Source organism: Morone saxatilis, unplaced genomic scaffold, assembly GCF_004916995.1.
Source record: "Morone saxatilis isolate NCDOM2014 unplaced genomic scaffold, NCSU_SB_2.0 Contig3, whole genome shotgun sequence".
NCBI lineage: Eukaryota > Metazoa > Chordata > Actinopteri > Moronidae > Morone > Morone saxatilis.
In genome coordinates, this window is record NW_023339873.1 from 17,205,479 (window position 1) to 17,220,412 (window position 14,934).

General features: G+C 41.3%; 4 protein-coding genes across 4 annotated transcripts in view; 3 read left to right on the top strand and 1 right to left on the bottom strand.

Moving 5' to 3' along the window:
* Positions 1-1,037, top strand: part of syf2 (SYF2 pre-mRNA-splicing factor) — a 6,194-nt gene extending 5,157 nt beyond the window's left edge. The window contains exon 7 of the mRNA XM_035674682.1: positions 642-1,037. Coding sequence (XP_035530575.1) covers positions 642-807 — 166 coding nt within the window. The 3' untranslated portion in view covers positions 808-1,037. The remainder of the gene's footprint in view (positions 1-641) is intronic.
* A 2,517-nt stretch (positions 1,038-3,554) lies between these two features.
* rsrp1 (arginine/serine-rich protein 1) lies at positions 3,555-5,731 on the bottom strand (the record flags this gene model as incomplete). Its single annotated transcript, XM_035674081.1, is given in 4 exon segments — positions 3,555-3,914; positions 3,994-4,071; positions 5,331-5,521; positions 5,628-5,731. Coding segments are annotated over 4 exon segments (532 nt in total), but the record flags the coding sequence as incomplete, so codon positions are not given.
* A 3,501-nt stretch (positions 5,732-9,232) lies between these two features.
* mgst3b (microsomal glutathione S-transferase 3b) lies at positions 9,233-11,131 on the top strand. Its single transcript, XM_035674730.1, has 4 exons — positions 9,233-9,482; positions 9,620-9,742; positions 10,039-10,111; positions 10,801-11,131. The coding sequence occupies exons 1-4, from the start codon at positions 9,357-9,359 to the stop codon at positions 10,899-10,901; spliced, it is 423 nt and encodes a 140-aa protein (XP_035530623.1). The 5' UTR covers positions 9,233-9,356; the 3' UTR covers positions 10,902-11,131.
* A 1,120-nt stretch (positions 11,132-12,251) lies between these two features.
* The window catches only part of tmem50a (transmembrane protein 50A), a 4,201-nt gene continuing 1,518 nt past the window's right edge, over positions 12,252-14,934 (top strand). Inside the window, exons 1-5 of the mRNA XM_035674341.1 lie at positions 12,252-12,404; positions 12,936-13,041; positions 13,265-13,377; positions 14,045-14,112; positions 14,328-14,420. Coding sequence (XP_035530234.1) covers positions 12,940-13,041; positions 13,265-13,377; positions 14,045-14,112; positions 14,328-14,420 — 376 coding nt within the window. The 5' untranslated portion in view covers positions 12,252-12,404; positions 12,936-12,939. The remainder of the gene's footprint in view (positions 12,405-12,935; positions 13,042-13,264; positions 13,378-14,044; positions 14,113-14,327; positions 14,421-14,934) is intronic.

Below are 14,934 nucleotides of genomic sequence, written 5' to 3' on the forward strand. Positions count from 1 at the left end.
GAGAGAGAGAGAGAGAGATCCAGGGCCTATCTGATCTGAAGAAAGCTCCGGAGTGGAAATTCTGATGCAAGCAGAGACAGGAGGCAGTTCATTATTATTGGTGTGGGGGGTGCAGCAACTTACCCAAGTGGACCACCTTTAACTGAATATTTCCCTAGTCAGACAATGGCAAGACTAACTTGACCTTAGGCCATTATAATGCACATCAAACAGTACCTTCAGTGTGAATGCTGCTTCAAACAGTCTAAATCTTCATTAAGTCTTTGCTACAGAAGTCCCTTTCACCTTTGATTACCCTGGTCTTTCCCTGAGCTGTTCTATATTTGAAACAGTCGAAGACTTGTGTTAAGAGATGCGACTGTGGGGCATTAGACAAGGATTCAGTTGCCAGGGTATGACGCACAACAATGCTTTGAAGACACAGTGAATCAAGACTGGGTGCTCACAAATTGACAGTATTTTCCTCTGAGTACGTATGTGTGTGTTAGGTTTTCCATTGCCACTGTCCTTGCCAAATTTAAATGCATCCACCCACCCCAATTATTGCCTGTAGCCAATTATTGCTATTGGATATGCCCATGGATAGTGGCCACAGTGGTTTATGAAATCCTCCCTAAACTGCTTTTATTTGCGATTGTCAGGATCGAGAAGCGGGCCAAGTACAGCCGACGCAGGGCCTACAACGACGACGCAGACATCGACTACATTAACGAGAGGAATGCCAAGTTCAACAAGAAGGCGGAGCGTTTCTACGGCAAATACACAGCGGAGATCAAACAAAACTTGGAGAGAGGCACCGCTGTGTAGTGGGTCCGGTCACCTCTGGACGTTCACTGCTTCAGTTTGGTCTTCATTTAAGAGTCTTGGGCTCTCTCTGTATTGTAATGCAGTTTTTTATTATGCTGAGGTTATTTTAGGCAAAAATGTAATTTCCTGTATATGTAATGCGTGGTGTTCCTTTGTACAGTATTAGAAGTTTAAACAACATTTATGTTCATTCTTATCCATTATTTTTAAATAAACCACTTCCCACTATCCATCTATTGCACACTTGTTGGTGTACTGCGTGTGGTCTCATGACGGAGAGCTTGAGCGTGAGAATGAACTACCATTAACTACCATCAAACCTCGGGGCATGTTTAGCAGAAGGTGCCAGCCAAAAGAATGTTTTGGTGTAGGTGCACACAAAAGATAAGGACCAACAACTGAGCAATTCAATTTATTCATTATCATCGACATCTTAGTTTAACCAACTTGCCCCAAGCAGTGACACAAGCAAGAAAGCCTTGTGACTGGAGAAGACATGAAAACAGGTTCCCATGCAAGTCTCCCATTCCTGAACTCCTGCGTGTGTGAATATGGGGGCATTGCACCCTCTACAGGGCACACAGGCATCGGTTTGTGAGGGGAAGATCTTGTACTGAATTGAATCAAACTTCTACTTATTATATTTTGTTATATTTAATCTGCATGAGTCAGTCTTGGTGAACCACATTGAATACATTTATGGGGGGGGCCCCTCAAAAGGATAGTGTGCAAAGACACCATGACACAAGCTGTTTATGTTTCGCTCACGAAGGGTAGGGGTGGTCTTCAAACGATGTCTTTGATATCTGACTCTGCTTTAAATCTGTTAGGGAGTGGATTAAGTGTTCGGGTCTATGATTGTGATATTTTTGTAGTGTTATCTGATTTGCCGGAGGATATTGGCTGGCAATTGTATAGGGAACAACACGGCATAAATTGACTGTTGTGTCTCACAGACGATCTGACACCTTTGATTCTTTCACAGCCAACTGCCAGTTAGTGTTCCCTGTAAAGCAAAAAGGGGTTTGATTTAAGCCTAGTAAACATTAAATTATTAAAGATAAGAAAACAACTGGATGAATAGAGTGTCAATAGGTGAGTTTCCCCATAGGCACAAAAGCCTGCAAGTGACTTAAGTGGTGCCAATTATTTCAAAAACAAACACGATCACTCTATAAGACACAAGCATGAGAAGATAAACGTGACTGTCGACTGTGCTTTGTTAGTGTGTGTATCAAGTAATCCAGCTCTAATTCCCTCAAGTCTCACTGTGTTATGTAGTTGCATGTCTTATCTCCTATCAAAGTAATTCATCAGACTAACAGGTCAGTTTACAGCAGGAGACACGCAGTCTGGCAGTCAGACATATTCAAAACTGTGATTTTACCTTTTTGTTACAACAGATTGTGACATGTATCTCAATATCAGCATGAAAAATCTTTAAATTTATTACCTGCTTAATATCTCACCTAATAACCTTACCTTCTGGCAGTAATTTATCAGTAGTTTTAACATATGCCAAGACCGCGTCAAGATAAATACACACAAGCTTTAGGGTAAGTAGCTGTGCCGCCACAACAGCAGGATATACCCAGTTACTCGTGAAGGAGCATGTTCACTTCTTGTGTAAGCAGACAGCTGATGGTGATTGATGGCTGGTGATCAAATGAGACATCAAACCTTCTCTGAGTGTGGCTGTGATTCCTACATATTGACTGATACACTATTACAGGTGTTATTCACAGCAGACCTTTTGACTTGTCGTAGCAGGAAAAGCACGCTAACTTTAACGATTGCTCAATTCTATTTAAGTCTTACTCTTTTGGGAATTTTACACCTGCTACTCCGACTGGGACATGGCTTAAGGAAAAAGGCTACCGTCCAGTTCGATGCAGTGATCAGCGTGAACTACAAATCATGAGGAACGGTGGAGTTGTTTGAGGTGTCAGGTTTTTAAAAACATTTCTGTTCTGTAATTCAGCAGTGTATGGGTACTTTGGTGTCATTTTAATGTACTTTTGAAATCACTATAACTAGCTTGATGATTAGACTGCCATTTTGTATCATTCATATTTAAATCACCAAACAAATCAGGGATGTTGGCGGGGAGTCAGTCTGTAACCACTGCATTAACCTCAACCTTAAGAATCTCTCAATACAAACATTACCCATGTACAGACAAAAGTCATTAGTATGATAATACTGACACCTAGTGGCCATTGTAGAACTTGTATCCATGTTGACTCATCCATCCACGTGCTAGTAAAGGCCATCCTTACACGTACACTTGGTTTAAAAACAGGACAAACACACAACTGAAGGCAAAGAAACAAACCCTGCACCTTTTTGCAGTGAGACAGATGACCTGGTTGTAGATGTACTCACTAATTACCAAGCTATTGTGATTTAGTTTAGATATTTTCAAATAAATATTGCATGACCAAAACTGAGATTTTGATGTAATCCACTGTTTTTTACTACAGTACAAGTATTAAGTTACCCTTACTTTACATGCGTTCAGTTGCAGAGTTGTACATTAATGTAGCCCACTGGAATACACCATTATTCTGGTGAATAAATAGTTCCAAGTACTACAGTATGAATAATTAACTTTGGCATTATCAGTAGTCTAGTTAAAAGCCAGTTTCTCCATGTGCACGTTTTAGTCAATAGTGGAAACTCTGAAACCTACCACTGAGTGCAGATCAGTGATTTATGAGAGGAGTTACAAAAACAGACAACATAACCACCTTTTTTTAATCAAATAAATATCTTTAATGAATCCTTTAACACAATACACAAAGGGAAAAAAATAATCCCACCTGAACGAATTCTTCACTTCCTCCCACTTAAATCTTTAACATCTGAAAGAAAACGGCCGTGAAAAGATGGAACAATATATGTACAATATATTTACAGTATTCACAGTGTCCATGTACTCTGCCACACTAGCGTAACAAGGTGCTGAGTGTGTGTTTGCGTGCGTTGGTCCGGCCTGATTTGACTGGAACCCAGTGGCCATAGGGCTTCCTGCTTTCATAACTGTCCACTCTTGGAGTTACCTTAGCAGAAGACGGAGCCGTTACTGTTGGTTTGACCACTGAATTCTAACAGGAGAGAAAAGGAGACATTAGAACGTGTCAATGTGTGTGCAGGGTAATGTAAAGCAACATTTAAGTCACTTACATTAAGGCTGAAAGAGATGATTTTCCTCTTTGGAGACATCTTTGGGCTGGACATATCATCAGGGTCCACCTCACTGCTCTGTTTCAAAAAGAGAAGAAAGACACACCTAGTTAGATATGTCCCTAAAACCTATGGCAGATTGAGCTTTGACAGTTTGTGAAGTCCATAAACCTAGATGGATTACAGCTTCTCTTACTAATATTGTAAAGCACTTCTATTACATAGCTCATTGTTTAAGTGTTAGCTTCAACAAACTGCAGCTCTCATGCACACACCCCCCTCCCCTCCCTCCCCTCCCCCACACTGCTGTCAAAGGCTAGTCCTGACCATTAAATGAATGCTTCAAGGACAGACCTTGAAACAGAATGAAAAACAAATGCAAACAAAGTATCAAGGTAAATAGATTCTCTTCTCTGTCTACAGTGGCAGAATGATGGTGACGTAGGTTTCCCAGCCCCTCAGCACACGGCCCGTGTACCAACTTATCTTTGGCAAAAGGAGAGGAGTTCTTCGTCTGTTTTTAGTTCTCTTGACAGGAATAGTCACTATAACGCAGTCCACACGCCTGCGCTCCATCGGCAAGTGGAGGATTCTGCTAAATAACAACGACCCATTTCAACTGCAAGCATAAATACATTTGAATTGTCAGAAGTCTAAGAAAGATCTACATGTGGAGTCATTGCAATATAATATCTGAATCTCTTGTGCATCGTCTGTGTATCTATGTGTGTAATTAGCATTTGAATGAACTGTGTGCTTCATCTCTAAATGTGAGGTGTGTGTTATTTGCAAACCTCTGGTTGATAAACTAAACATTGTGAACATGTCAAGAGTTATCAAATTAACCTTTCACGCAAACACATATTGTCGTCACCCAAGTCACATGACAGCCCTTTAATCCCAGGTGCCGATGAGTGAAGGAGACCACTGTCATGTTATCTATGAAGACAGGAATAAATACAGAGAGTATGCGTGTTCCCTCAGGGGTCCAATGGTTAACAAGACAGGAAATGCAACACAACATAGAGCTCAGGCTTATCAATAGACAACTGTAGACATTACACTGTGCTTCATATACTGTATGTGTGTATAACTTTGATACAGCTAGGATCATTTCTTATAAAAAAATAATTATTCCTCTACAGCAAATCCTTGTGTTAAACATTAATGGTCAGTGCACAAGTTGTACAAAACACTATTAACCATCTCTACTCTCACCATCCGTTGACTTGTTATATATTCTGGTGTGAGAAAAAATACTTCAAGGCCTTTAAGTAAAGTGACTTGTGTGTGTGATGGGTTCAATGTGAAGCAGACAGTCATCCTCAGACACCCACCTGTGATGGAGTCTTTTCAGGGTCTTGTCTCACCCTTGTCTCTGGCTCTGGTGACACCTGCTCCGACTCCGACTGTTCGGACTCCGACCGCTCTGCCAGGATTGGTTTCACGCTCTCCGGAAGTTCCAGCCTCTCCGTTCCAAGGACCTTCACGACATTGCCGATCGCAGCCTTGAGGAGTTCCCTTTTATCTGGAAACACAAATACGTTTAGAGTTAAGACTTAAACTATTATTTAGTTCAACATTTTTGAAAAAGGTCATACTTAATATTTCCTCGTTTAATGCAACCAACTTACCATCCACGCTCAGACTGACCGAGCGTCCTGATCTGGAACGTGAGCGGCTCCTGCTGTTTCTGGATGGAGACGGCGACGGCCTGCATCTGAACCGGCTCGCATCCCTCCATGTATCCGGGCGCTGACAGCGATGGTGGTGTTAAGACCCGGAGCTGTGGACCTGTGGCGTCTGTAAACGGAGTCATGTCTGCGACCAGGTGACCATGGGACGGAAACGAGAACTGCCCTGTATCGCACGCGGTGGGGAAAGCAGCCCGGTATGTTGCCCGCGCCCATATCTGTAGTGGTTGTCACAGCGGCCAGCGGGAAGAACGCCTGTTTGCAACGAGGGTGAGAGCGAGACCGTGGAACGAGAGGGAAGACCTGCCTTCGGTAGAAGATGTGAAGATTTAGATCTGCAGCGCCCCCCTTAACTGCCACGTCCCCCCTGGTAAGCGGCCAGTGCCAAGGGGAGTGGTCACTTCTGCTTGTGGAGCGGAGCTGGGATGAGGCAGGCTGTTCCTGGTCAAAGATTACATTGATGCCGTCCAGTCTGGCGAGCGTGGGCCATGTCAGAGTGAGAGTCCTTTCACCTTGGCCATCGTTTCTGCACAAGGCTGAAATGAGACAAATATACGTCTTTTAGAAAACTTACTTCATCCAGTAATTCAGTAAACTTTAAATGGGTAGGCTCTTGTAGTGGTAGAACTAAGAAACACATGTCTGCGGAGGAAATGTGTACTGAAGTTAGTATTAGTGGCACGATTTGCATAAAACTGCTCTGTGCTGGAAGCAAGGCACATTGGTAGAAGCAAACTGTACGAGCCCATGCTGATTATTCAATCAGCCCCAGATGCATGCTAGGTGATAGCATAGCTGTTGTTACATAACATTATCTCAGTAACTGCCTCTAGCGAGCAAGCAACGGGCTGTGCAACCGGCTGTGTAACGGCTGTGTAAACCGGTTGTAGCAACGGCTGACCCGGGAGAGCACTGGAAATTTTGCCACCTGACCTGACGTTAGGCTAAGCTAGCCTGATAGCTTGAGCTATACCGTCTGACTTTTCTCTACAAACGACTTCATATCCGAGAGCTTCCTTAAAGATATCAAAAAACCACTTTGAACCTACATACTACTTAAAATTACAAACACAATACAGTTTGACTATAAGTATTAAATCACTTAAAGGACGCAATTGAAACCCGCATTCTGACAACAATACAGCGATACGTATCCGAGAAGTACGCTGTTACGCCTGAATATCTTTTTTGTTCTGCCGACGATATGGGATCCAATACGTAGAGAGAGTGAGGTAAGGTCAACGAGGTGGAGAAAGTCGCTTGTGCAAACGACCCCACCCACTGACGATGACTGGCTATGGAAAACAAAATTAAAAAACACTGGGCATTTATTGGTTTGTAGTTTAAACTAACGTTAGTCCAAATCATAGGGTCGGGATCATTTTCAGAGCTTCCTATCATAAAGCAGGCTCAGGGATGATCTTAAGATTGAATGCACTTCGAACTGAAACACTCTTACTGATTCAATATTCTGTCATGCGAATCAAGAGAGAACCGCCTCTGACTCCTTTCTAGCGAGGTTGCTTGTTGTCCTTCTGTGGGGTCGGAACACTAGCGATAGAAAGCGAGCTGGCCTGATTGGTCAGGGTGAGCATACAGGGCGTATTGATTGTTACTCCGCGCGATTAAATTTCCAGTTCACGTTGATTGTCTCCACTATACGATTCTCGATTGTTCTTTGAAACGAGAGAGCGTAGTACGCCAGTAATAGGTCACAGGCCTCGTGGCCGCACGTAATATAATATTCTATATTTTTTACTTGTAAACGTTCACGATTATATATGCATTTAATTGAATATTTCGTGAGATGCCCTTTTTTTCCTTGTGAACTTGACTCTTACTTGAATGAATATATGTATGATGTAATGATAAACTTATAGTATAATCTAAACAGACAAGGACACAGGCGACACCTAATTATGATTAATTGGGCAAATCTATTATTGGTTTGACTGCTTTATATGACTTAATTGTACAGGGAACAATTCACTCATTTGCTACTAACAAATAATTAGGTATAGAATAAAAATAATATTAGAACCCTGAGGATTCTGTATTACTATTGTAACATAACAATAAACTATTTTGAGTAGATTTCACAGATGTAAAACAGAGTTTTAGTTTATGGCTTATTTTATGGTTCATCCTGCTGAGCAGACATTTTTATTCTAGTATGTAAATTCGCCGTGGCTAAGATACATGTGCTTATCTGATGCAACATGTTAGAAACCAACAACTGCTTTGATTAGATGCATGGAGACCACATAATACTCCCTGAATTTCTTGGCTGAAAAGCCTCTGCCAAGAGACCTCCTGTCTCTGTGTTGGGGGTCCTGGTCGGGGGTCAAGAAGTGTTCTCTCGAGGGTGAACGCTTTTATATGTTTTATATGTTTATACAAATTGGTGGTGTACCACAGTGGCGAATTACTTTCTTGCACACATCACATGTGGCAGTGTCCCTATCAGCTGTAGTGAATAAAGTCCACACTTCTCTTTCTTTCTGCCATCATCACAGGCTTCTCTCAGTGTTCTGACACATGATAGAGAGAGAGAGTCAGAGAGAGAGAGAGAGAGAGAGAGAGAGATGCGCTGTTTGCACACTGCACAGACTTGGAGAGACGCTGTGCTCGCATGAACTCGGAGAGAAACTGCAACAAAAGTATCGATCTCATCACGATAGTATCGATCCGATACCAATACTCATCTTGGTATCGATACTATCAATATTTAGATCGATACGCCCACCCCTACGGTAAATGACGGTGTTCGGTAGAAGGAAGGGACGGTTGTTACTGTTTTAATGTCCACAATGTGTATTCTCCAAAAACTGATATTTCCACATGTGACCTTATATAATGTGTCAACACGCATTCGGGACGTCTATTATATATACTGGTTGGCTCAGACGGACAAAGTTGTTCAAAATGATCCAATCATTTGTGCCGACCTGAAGAGGCAGAGAAGTGTCTGGATCCTCTTCGACCAAGAACAAAATGGAGAATGCAGCATTTGCAATAAATGCCATGTGTTCACATATGTGATGAATTTGAGTGTGTATGCACAACAAAAACACAAATATATGCCTTTTAGCTGTGGAAACCCATGACTGCTGTGTTCGTATGCATTGCAACATGATGGGGTATGGGTGAATCCCGCCATTCATATAGCCCATCATCGTTAGACCCTTACCCTGCTCTCCACAACTGAGACTAGATAGACACTGTGATGTGTGAAACTGAGGGAGTCTGAGGGAACACTGTCTGTGTTTAAGGGTATATAACATAATGTGATTAAGAGAAATCAATTCAGTGAATATTATTATGACCCATTGTGAGCTGGCGCTGTGGCTCCATTTTAGACAGCCTTCTATAATTCCTCTTTTGGGAGAAGAACCCCCACATAAAATGCAATTAATGGTGCATGTATTTAATAGTACTCCTTAACCACACACAGCACAGTCATGTTTCAGCATGTGGACTACACTAACACTTGTGTGATCGGCCTTTAAATATAACCTCGCCAGGCAAGCGATCTCGCGAGAGTTTGTGTAACCCCAATCTGTTTACCTTGTCGCTTCCTGCTCTTCCACTGGGCTATAAAGTCGTTGTGGTGTAGTTTGAACGCCACCGTCCTCCAGTGACCAGCACAGCAGGCAATACCGAGCAGCGATGGACATCCTCACTGTACTGCCGTCCAGCTTTGGATATGCCATCTTCACCTACCTCTACAGCTGGATTATGCTGCTGTATTTAGGACTGAAGGTTGGGGCCGCCAGGAAGAAGTACGACGTTAAGGTAGTTGAAATGTGACTTAAGTGGAAACTATTGGAAAAACAAGAAGGCGTAAAGTGAATACTGCATGTTCCTAACTGTATTGGAAGCATTTGCAGTTTGTGCCTCTGGTTAATTTTGCGACGTCTCTACATTTGCAGTATCCCACTATGTACAGTGACAAGGAGCAGGTATTCAACTGTATCCAGAGAGCACACCAGAACACCCTGGAGGTGTACCCACAGTGGCTTGTTTTCCAGACCATTGCAGCTCTTGTCTACCCGGTATGTGTCATCTTTGCGTACTTAATTATGCACGAATTAGTTAGTGTGAGTTGTCTGCATTACTTTGCCGTATTAGCAGGCCTTAGGAGTGCGTATTAAGGGCTACAAAAACAGACATATGTCAGGCGTGTGGGAGGGGCGAGCACTCCTCATGATCTTTGCCTTAAATCCTGCAGATAACAGAGTCATGCCCCAAAAGGCAGTGTCACAGTGATTAAGCATATTTTCATCGAATTAAATTGTATGTCTCTTGTGTTTCCCGGCTGTTTTGTAATTCTCTTTGCTCATATTCTCAGTTATCAGCCTCTGTGCTGGGTGCTATTTGGGTGACGAGCAGGTTTTCTTATGCCTGGGGGTACTACACAGGAGGTAAGTCAACATAAGACATTATGTTAATGTCATGTTTTTTTTATGTCTAATACATGTTACACACTTTCCAATGCTTATATAATCAATATAATATACAGACCACCAAGCATTGAATATAATATCGTACATGGGTCAAAGTGTAGGGGCCCTTACAGAAAAATACATAGAGTATAATTATTAGGCTCCTATGCTTTGTAATGATCACAGACTTAAGGCCATAATTCATCCACCTTATCTACCACTGCTATGCTACTAATACAGTAGATAGGTCATATAATTCAAACAATTCATTTATACAAACTACTACTCACAACATTGTAGTATCAGAAATGTAAAGGCTGCAGTCCAGGTGTCACAGAGGTGACAGTCCAGTGGTTGACTCGCCATTTGTATTGCTTCACACCAAGTTTTGTTGAATCATTTACAAAGATAGCATCTGGGTCAAAGATAATGACAGAGATGAAAGACATATGTCTACGAGGTCTAAATTATGGTAATTGTTTATGTTATGTGTTTTTTGAACAAGTAATGCATCTCATTTCATGTATTATCTGCAAAATGTTAGGTGCTCATTATTTCAAAATCAGACCAAAACATTGCCGTGTGAACAAATTTAATATTCATTGTTTTTTTCATATAATTCTGCTTTGGTGAAAGTTTCCATTGTCTCGTTTTATCTTTTATTCCAGATCCAGCCAAGAGGATGAATGGAGCCTATGGCTACATTGGATACTTCGGTGTCATCATTCTGTCCGTGTCTGTAGCCTTGCAGTTGCTTGGAGTCTTTTAAGATAATTGTTGTCTTGTTTGCTCATTTAAACTGGCTTGCATGGCATTTACAAATGTAACAACTCTAAAGTAGCTGTACGATCTGGTAAATGCTAATTTCAAATAATGATGCTAAACATATATTTTTATGGACCACTAACTTGATATCTTTATATTCCAGCTTTTGTTGTGAATGTGTACTCAATGTAATTATTGACAATAAAGTTGAGGCTGACTGAAGCTACAACCCCACATATATCCTCTGTGGCACTCACACAATGCAGGCATTACAGTTTGTGAATAATAAAAGGACTGGCAGCCGGCATCAAGGCCCCATGTGACTCACACATGACATCTCAGGCACAAATCTCCCATCAGTGCATACAGCAACTGGCTTCAAGAAGACCTGCTTGTCATCTTAACAAACAATAATGACAAAATGTTTTGCTGATTGTGTCTAGAAAGTTGTTTCTGTTGTTTCAATAACAAGCATGTTTTGAACATTTATGTAGCTGCTTTCAACTAAATAAACCCACACCACTAAACCACAGATTAAGCAGATTCAAATGCAAATAGGTCTGCATACAGGGAAATAAAACACTCATAGATCCATTATTTGACATCCTCTCATATTTATGTATCTGTTCATCATTTAAATATTGGAATAAAGATAAGATAAAAGGTTCCTTTATTCCCTGTTGGAGAAATTCAAGTTTGACACAGCAGCACAGGGGGGAATGTATTTCAAATAGTAGGTAAGTGTAAAAATACAGTAAAGAATAAAATAAAAATATAAAGATTTAGAAAATATAAAAACTAAAGAATATATATACTATATGCAGTATGCAATAAAGGAATATGGTGTAAAAAACATTCACCCAAAGTGGGGTTTATATAGAATTATATGTTTTTTGTGTACTCTTGTGTAAGTATTATTTTCAGTGTCGTGTTGCTGTCTGCAACAGACAAATGAATGTGAAAGTATACGGGCTCATAAAAAACACTGCTTCCTTCATGAACGAGTACTACGCTCGTATTTCAAACGTTTTTTGCTATTTAAGCATCCTTGCATTTTTATTGGAAGTTATAAAGACAATATCACGAAGTTTTTGTATAGTTTTGTGCGTGTAAGATAGGTAGCGCATATATTCATTACTTTGAACTACACTGTTGTATCAAAGTTAAGAAAGTACGCATGCAGTATGTATTTATACTATATTTATACATCAGTTTTAGTGTGCATTACGAGGAGGAACGGCCGACAGTGCGCTCATTTATACAAACAAGTTGTTAACGTTTTAATATGCACACGTACAGGCTACTTCTTTTTGTGTGGTTCGTGTAGTAGTAATGTTGAAGAAGTTCCCATTTTGTCCACAACACCTGAAGGCAGCAATATCAGCACCGTCTCAGAAGTCCCCTCATCAAATGGGTGTGGATCGACTGCGCATGTCCGTGACCGAGCTCTTTCGGAAGCTAAGTCGGGTTTATCCAGGGGGTCCACATCAAAAACCGAAAACAAAAGGTAAGAATTCATTTAATAATGACATTACAACCGAGAAATGCGGTCGAGGTGTTTGTTTGTTCTTGGTTCGACCGTTGTCGTTTGAGTTGTGCCATTATTTTTAGCGACTTCGTAGCAAGCACAAACCTTCAAGGAAATGTTTGCTAGTGCCAAAGCGATGAACAAAAGAACCGGACGACACAGGCGTGTTTGTGTATGTAGCGTAAGAATACACTTTATGTTTTAACAACTATAACGTGGACATCTCGACAGCCTTGCGGTCGAATAGATGTTACAGAGCCTTCGTGTAAAAATCAGGAGTTGGTGTTGGTGCTTGCTTGGTAAATTAAGCCAGGGAGCTGAGCATCTTCCTGTCACCACAGCGATTGCGCACAAACATACATTGTTTTTAATAGTTCTAAAAGCAGTTTGTGGCGGACTTGAATTGTAATTATATGTAGTATAGATTATATATAATGAACAGTAGTATTTCTATAAAGTTTGTGATGTGTTCACTTTTACGCATTGTTGGACCTAACGCCCTTTTCCCAGAGTCATGTCGGGTTTCCTGGACGGAATCCGGTGCGGAGATTGCGAGTGCAATGTGGACTGGGGAGAGAGGAGAAACACCATCGCATCTATAGCTGCTGGAGTGCTGGTATGTGACTGGTTTCCCCAGTTAAGGGCAGATAGACTGGAGCTACAGAGGGGGGAACGTGGGCTACTCTGATTTGTGTGTTTGCCAGTAGTTTCTAATGACTAGCGTTTGCAGAGCGGTGGTTTTATGTTTTAATGACCAAGGTGCAGATTTATTACACATTTGACATGCATGTTCATACCTGCCACTGAAGCCCTCAGGCTAACTGTGGATCTTATTTCAGTTTTTCACAGGCTGGTGGATCATCATCGACGCAGCAGTGAAATATCCTGCGGAGGGAGAGTTTCATCATGCCTATCACACTTGTGGAGTCATCGCTACACTGGCTTTTCTCATGTAAGACAGACTTTGCACGCTGGTTCAGGATCATACGGTTCAATTATTTGGTGTTGCTTAAGCTTAAAGCCCCCTATCCAGGTCTTCCTCAGCCTATGGAGTTGCTCAGTTGTAATGGAAATGGTCGTTATCACATGACCTCAGTATGGAGTTTCAGTCACGTGATACCTGGTCTTGTATTGGGGGGCTGGGGGGTTCACCCCCATCTGTTCAAGGGTGGTCTCCTTTGTCAGTTGTAAGTAGCCTCCTTAATCTATCACTGGCCGTCCACTGACTGGTTGATGACTTTGATCCCTTCCCAGTTCATGCTGTGAATTATTTTGGTTTAGTGTTCACAGACAGTTGTTATCACGTGATTGAAATTCCATATTTAGGTCATGTGGTAACAACTAAACCATCTCCATGACAACTGAGCAACTCCATCTGCCATGACCCGGGGCAGAAAGCTTCTGAAACACCAAGTGAGTGGACCATGGTAATTTTATTATTTCCCAGCTTGTAAGATCCTTCAGATAATGTAATCCCTGTAATTATTACAATTCAAGGCACAGGCATACTGTAACCACTTTATTATCATGGAGTCTGTCAACATATACAGGTCAAAGTAATGTATTAGGTAGCTTCTAATATGTTTAATTATTTTTTCTCTCTCATTTGTCCCATGTAGGATAAATGCTGTTTCAAATGGCCAAGTGAGAGGAGACAGCTACAGTGAAGGCTGCATGGGACAGACAGGTCTGTATGATAGGATATGATGAACAGCAGTATATTCTAAATAAATCTCCCACAAACACTTGATTTCCCATTTATAATGATGGTGGACACTACCTCATTTCAGACTGTTTGCTTGTATTATTATTACAAACATGCACGCAGTAAAACACAGACCCATAAAGAAGCGTTACATGGAGTCGCCCAGTGACCCACCCTTTTCTTATCTCTGTTTGCAGGCGCTCGAGTCTGGCTCTTCATTGGCTTCATGCTGGCTTTTGGCTCCCTCATTGCCTCCATGTGGATTCTGTTCGGCGGATTCGTAGTCCCTCGTAAGTCCTGTTTGTCTCAGTAGCACATTGTACAGTAACTTAACTTGCGCTGCAGCTCAAAGTGAAGGACCTCCCGTTGTCCCGGGGACAATAAAAATACTACCTAGGACACAACACTACAGTGTCTGCGACAATTACAAATTAAGTTATTACATTTATGTCACGGAATATATATCATTTTAATTGTTAGGTGTTCAAATTTTAAAAATGTGAGGTGGCAGCAGCATGATAGAGGGGGCCATTAATTTGACAGTTTCTTATGAAAATCAATTTGTTATTCAGATCTCAGCAGCAGAACTTCCACAGTGGACCAGAGTCAGTGAAGAGATTTGTAGTTTTTTAGACAAAATTATTAAACTATATGGAAAATGAAGAAAAAGAAATTAAATTGGTGTTTTTTTTAGTCTAGGACAGTTAAAAAGGTAGAATTGGGAAGAGTTGCAGGACACTGAGGCCCTGTCCACACCAATACGCGGCCTCACCCAATACTTCGTTTCGAAAAAAATCTCCGTAA